Source organism: Halyomorpha halys, unplaced genomic scaffold (genome assembly GCF_000696795.3).
Source record: "Halyomorpha halys isolate HHAL.00 unplaced genomic scaffold, Hhal_1.1 Scaffold321.1, whole genome shotgun sequence".
Classification (NCBI taxonomy): domain Eukaryota; kingdom Metazoa; phylum Arthropoda; class Insecta; order Hemiptera; family Pentatomidae; genus Halyomorpha; species Halyomorpha halys.
In genome coordinates this window covers 820,895-827,138 of record NW_027115809.1, presented here as the reverse complement: position 1 = coordinate 827,138, position 6,244 = coordinate 820,895, and the positions used below count along the sequence as shown (strand labels likewise).

The 6,244-nt window shown below is 25.5% G+C and overlaps 1 protein-coding gene across 1 annotated transcript; it reads left to right on the top strand.

Annotated features, from left to right (window-relative positions):
* Positions 1–823: 823 nt before the first annotated feature.
* LOC106681229 (fas apoptotic inhibitory molecule 1) lies at positions 824–6,028 on the top strand. The gene is made up of 5 exons (XM_014421437.3): positions 824–945; positions 1,110–1,224; positions 1,369–1,582; positions 4,630–4,679; positions 5,708–6,028. The coding sequence occupies exons 2-5, from the start codon at positions 1,111–1,113 to the stop codon at positions 5,867–5,869; spliced, it is 540 nt and encodes a 179-aa protein (XP_014276923.1). The 5' UTR covers positions 824–945; position 1,110; the 3' UTR covers positions 5,870–6,028.
* The last annotated feature ends 216 nt before the right edge of the window (positions 6,029–6,244 follow it).

The following is a 6,244-nucleotide window of genomic DNA, read 5'->3' as shown; positions in this document are numbered from 1 at the left end:
TATATATATATAGGGAAGTGGAAGTAAAAATAGTAAAACATTTGTTTAAGTAAATAATTTTGGGCCTATTAAAAAAAAGTTAATATCCATCTTGAGAATTTTTATAGTTTAATATTTAAAACTATAACAACAGAATAAATATTTTCTTGACTTTAGTTTAATTTTTCTTATCATTGAAAATACATTCCATGTCCAAAAATAAATGGGAAGTGAATGATAAAAATATATTTTTATTTTATGGAGGTGCAATATCTGAATATGTATTTATAACAGTTATGTATGCATTTTAAACTCAATAATTTGAAAAATGAAAATTCATTAAAGACCTATTCAAAAAAAAGAAAATTTAAATCCATCTTTAGAATTTTTATATTTTATTATTTAAAACTGTAACAATAGAATAAAATGTTTTATTGACTTTAGTTTAATTTTTCTTATCATAGAAAATACATTTCATGTTCAAAAATAAATGGAAAGTAAATGATAAAAATATATTTTTATGGGGGTGGATTATCTGAGTATGTATTTATAACAGTTATGTATGCATTTCAAACTAAATAATTTGAAAAATGAAAATGCATTAAAGACCTATTCAAAAAAGAAAATTTAAATCCATCTTTAGAATTTTCATATTTTAATATTTAAAACTGTAACATAAAAAATGTCAAACTCTCTATTTTATCATGAAATTAAAAAAAAAAAAATTGAAATGAAAATTGGTTGATAAGTAAACTTTTAGTAAAATTTAAAATTGAATATCACAAATAAACTTAATACATAATGCTAATATTAGCTTTTTAATGTATTGATAAAGGCAGTTCTATGAAGAGTAGCGCCTAGGCAACCATGGGCAAACATATCTCCAGGGAACTTGTACTCATGGCCATTGAGTGCAGGGAACTCAAGTGATAAAAACCTGATTAATTGAACCAGAAATTAACCAAAGTAAGATTAGAAAAATGTTTATTTTTAAAAAATTTAAGATGTGTTAAGATATCACATTAAAGAGATCTTCATAATATTTTTGTTTATAATTAAGTAGTGATCTAATCTAAACAATTAATAATAGTGAGAAGTTTAATGATATAAAAACTTCATTGTTTTTAAAGGATGAGCGGTGACATTGTAGCAGTATGGCAGGTTCCTCTATCTGATGGTCTACATACCATACAATTTGAACATGGTACTGCAACCGGTAAAAGAGTAATTTGGGTAGACGGAAAGGTACTAACCTTGTAACATGAAAAATTAATGAATAGTACCAAACTAGACTATAGGAACATTAAATAATGTTCAAATAAGAATGGGGATCTTAAACAGAATATCTACCTAATGTGTAGTTCTTAGTTTAGATAACATATTTTTTAGGAAATTCTTCACACTGATTGGATGTTCAAACTGGTTGGTGACCAGCCATTCAATATTGGAGAAACGCCTTGTGCAGTAAGAATAGAACCTATTTCAGTATTTTCTTATCAGTATTCGCTTTATGTAGATGGACGTCGGTTGGAAGAATTTACACAAAAAAGAGCAACAAGAGTATGTACATGGAATATTGGTGATACCCATCGCATTGTTCTAGGTAATAATAGTGCAATTATGTAATTTATTAATAAATTAGATACATTCAAAAATTTTTTATACATGATATTTTGTTTATAGCAATAATTAAATAATAGTCGATTAAATATTATTAATATAGGATAGTGATTGATTGGGTCATTATGAGACATAGTAAATGAATAAAATAACCAAGTTACAGATTTGTTTTTATTAAATTAGTCAAACAATGAAAGCCATCATGAAGGCTAGAACAAGAAACCAAAAAAATATTAAGAAATTTTTTTTATTGAGATACCACTGAGGTGATAGTCCATATTGTCCAGGTGAAAGGTTGGATTTGTGATAAAATCCCCTCAGTTTGGTTATTTTGTAGATCCTTATTGACTGGCTCCTTGATTTAACTATACTTCTTAATAAAACTTTAGTCTAAAATAGTTTTGATACTAATGTTATAGGACTTTTACTTATAAAGAAAATTTTAAATTTTACTCAGTACAGACCATTGGTGTTTTTTTGTGCTGTAGTAGCTCATTCTGCATTACAGTGGTTGAATGTGAGTAGCTACAGTGACATGGTTGGTGTAGGGAATTTTTTATATTTCGATTAATTAATGCAATTTCATATCTTTGGAGACCACATCACAGATTATATTAGATCAACTTTAGAAAACATTTATTAAAGGAGATGGTACAAGAAATCTACTTCAAATTTTTTGTTATTAAAAAAATAACTTTTATAAGATAATTTCATATTTTAGGGGAATGATAACATTAAAAAATGGATTATTATTACTTGTTTTGCCATTGAATTTAAATGTTTGTGCAGCTATTGTTTGATACAATCTGTTTCACATGTTATTTACTGAAACAAAGAGGAATAAATAATAATTACGTAATATAGTTTGTTTAATGATTGGTAGTTGGTCCTTTAGTTTTTCATATAAATGTTTGATGTTAATATACTTAGTCATTATGTGCATGAAACAGCCATGTATTCCAAATATAATGTGAATGAAACTGTGGGGTACAGTTAGTAGTTAGTAATTATGTAAAAATGTATATACGCACCTAACAGGTTACCTTTTTTCTGTTCTTATTTTTTTTTCATAAAGCACTCTATGTACTAGGTGAATAATAAAAATCATAATGTATTATATGATAATCATATTACATCACTTGACATGGAGTCATATAGCTGCTTTCCCAATAGGTGTCAATAAAAAAATATGATTATAAGACTGTCTGAGGCAGTTCAACAGAATAATAAGTAAAAATTAAAAGTCACATAAAAAATAATACATATTTTGTAAATATATAACCAAAGAAATATTTTGTTCATATTATATAATATTAATGATAGTAAGTATATATTTATTTCTGGAATTATTTGTGGTAAAATACATAATAACTAGCATAAATACTTTTTTCATTTTCTATATTCTGTTGTGAAAACAGCCAGCAGATGTAGACACCATCGCCATCTTGGTTATAGCTACGCAAGCTACAATTTAGGAACTTAAACTTCATATTGGTTGAGTTTATGAAATAAACAATAAAATTGAGTACATGTAAGAGCTATATTGCTTAATGGCTTATCAAAACTTCCATGGAAGACTAGAGATTTATTGATAATATAAAAAAATTACTATGAGATTACTTATGTTTTAAGTCCAATGAATTTTTACTTTTATATTAAGTATTCATTATGAATCCTAAACAATAAACGGTAAGCCAGCTATATGATCTTTGAAATTTAAATCGTTTAAAATATTCTATTGTTACTTACCTAAAAAAAAAGCGAAAGGAATAAATCTTCACAAATTAACCGATTTCAAGAACGAAAAACTGCACTGTCTCAAACATTTTTCCGCCTTCGTTAACAGTAGTGCCACCAACCAAGGCAATTAGAAAAATCCCAAAGTTCTTTAACATTTTAAAATTTATTTATAACATTTATATATTATAATATTAATATTGTATTAAAATAATTTCCTACTGATGTCTCGTTAAAAAACCTTCATCGTTTGCTAAAATTAATGTGTATCTTTAAAACTATTATAAAATAATTTGAATTGTTATGAAGGTAATTATTATCAGCATTAATAAAATATTATTTTTTATTTATCACCTTTCGATCACGTTATATCGGTCACCACGATGTTTTGAAAAAATAAATAAATAGTAGCGTAGCGCGAAAATATTGTATCAGCCACCTGGGCAAAGGAAAATTCGTTATTTAGGTATTTCAATTTAAAAAACACTAATTCTAATGAACTTTTTGGCAAGAATAATCATATTTATAGTGCATTAAAACGTCAAATTAAAGAATTATTGTCTTCAAACGCAAAATAAAATAAATATGTTAACAATACATAGTTATAAAGAATATATTAGAAGTTTCAATACTGGTATGCCGCGGGAAATTTGAAATCTTATTATTTTATTAAAAGTTTATAAGAGAACATTATATGATCTTTTTCCTATCTGGCCACCGCATGATATCCCTAGATCCCTGCAATACAACTAAAAATGAAGTACAAAGAATAAATTTAATTATTAAAAGCTATAGAGAAGTAACCAGTGGTTTTATGAAAAGCTTTGTAACAGATATTTTCTTTATTTTAAACAAAATTGATTGAGTTTGTTATTTTTACCTAAAAATTGTATATTTCTGTAATAATTTTAAACCATATCTAGAGATAGAATTTATTGTAATAATGAAAGAAATGATTAGGTTGACATTATTGTTTTTGTATAAAAATAGTGTAACATCTTTACTTCAACACCTTAATGTGTTTAGGCAAACAAGGTCTTATTTAAAACATAAATAAATGATTGAAAGTTTTAATGAATTGAAGAAAACAATTTTGTTTTGTTGAAATATATCGAATTTCAGTCGCATTAATAGTCCGTCTGAATACCTACATACTCCTTTATCTTTAAGTAATGTTGTAATAACACAAAAGGAATTTAAGAAAAATGTTGATAAAAGGGAAGACCCAGGAAAGAAAGCTACTTTTTTTTTGTTAAGACAACATTGATTGTACATAACATTTTTTTTTTTCAGAGAAAGACACACTTGATATCTGGGTGGATGGGGCAAAAGTAGAAGCAACGGTAATTATATAATTTCATGTATCATAGTTCAAACAACAATTTTATTTGGTACAAAATAAAAATATTACTAGTTATGGAAAATCATATGCTTATTGGTAATTAAAGATCAAAAACATTTTTAAATAGGTGTTATAAATTTTATTAATGATTAATGACTAAGTTTAACTTCCATTTCCAGAGAATATTTTCTTGAATATCTTCATAAATTTGTTTTTGGGAAAATATTCTTCTTCAGAACTCAAATCAACTTAAAAACTTCATGAAGTAATTTTTTGTTAAGGCACTTTATTTGTGACATTTTCTGACTCTTTTCCTCGTTAATTACCTTCATACTGTAAACATTATTGATTAATCTCATATTAATAGTACATTCCTTTTTCATTCTTGGACCGTTTGTCCGTTTTCAAAAATAGTATATTATTTATTTTCATATATATAATTTATTACATTTAAAGTTTATTAATTTTATTGATATAGCCAACATTTGATAACTTTACACTTCAAATTTATTATTATTGATAATTTTGTATAACTTTTACTATTATAGTTATTTTTCTCTTTTTTGTGTTTTTTTTTTTCCTATTTCATTATGTTTTTAACATTTACATCTTTTAACTGTTTGTTAGTGGTAATTTTTTTAAATTATTTTTATATACAATTCCTATTTGAAATTTAGTCATCTTTTCTTCTCTAATTAAAATACATTTATTATTATTAATCGCCCATTGCATAAGCTTATTGGCTAAGTATTATTGTTTATAGCAATACTTAATTCAATAACAGACTATTACACACAAATAGTTCTTACTATATTATATTACTTCCTCTTGTTTTTTTATTTTATAATTTTAATTCAAATGTATAATGAATAGAAATATTAAATTATCTTCCTTCAATTAAAAGTATATCTTTACTAGTGTTTCATTACTTTTTTTCTTAGTACGAGTACTTACCTTAATAGCTAATTAAAGTAATGGACATTAGGTTTGATAATACGAACTCTAATAATATTCTTCTTGCTTTCTCAGGGTGAATTTGTTGATGGAGGAACCGAAACACATTTCCAGGTTGGAAACACTTCAGCTTATATTAAAGCTGTGAGTAGTTGCAACAAAAAAGAAGGACTCATTTACACTCTGATTTACAACGAGCAGATAATACCACTAGAGACTGAAGAAATGTTTGAATAGTTAGGCCACTACTTTTTTAAAACAAATTATTTTATTACTGTTAAATTCATTTGTTCATAAATAAGTTTAAACTATTAAAAAATAATAACATTTGTTATTTTCATAATAATAAAACTCCATAAATAAATGTGCACATCAATATTGATTTTTGCTTTTAAAAATTACTCAGATATATTATCTATCACATTGCTTGAATTTCACAGTAGTGTAGACCACATTTAGCAGAAAGGAACCAATACTATATGGCTTAAGACTGTATTATTATTCCTTAAGCATCATTCTATTTTCAGCAAAAATGATCTAATCCTTCACCCACAATCTTATACCATCACTGAACCATGAAAAAGTACATTCTCAGTATCAGAAAATGTTTGA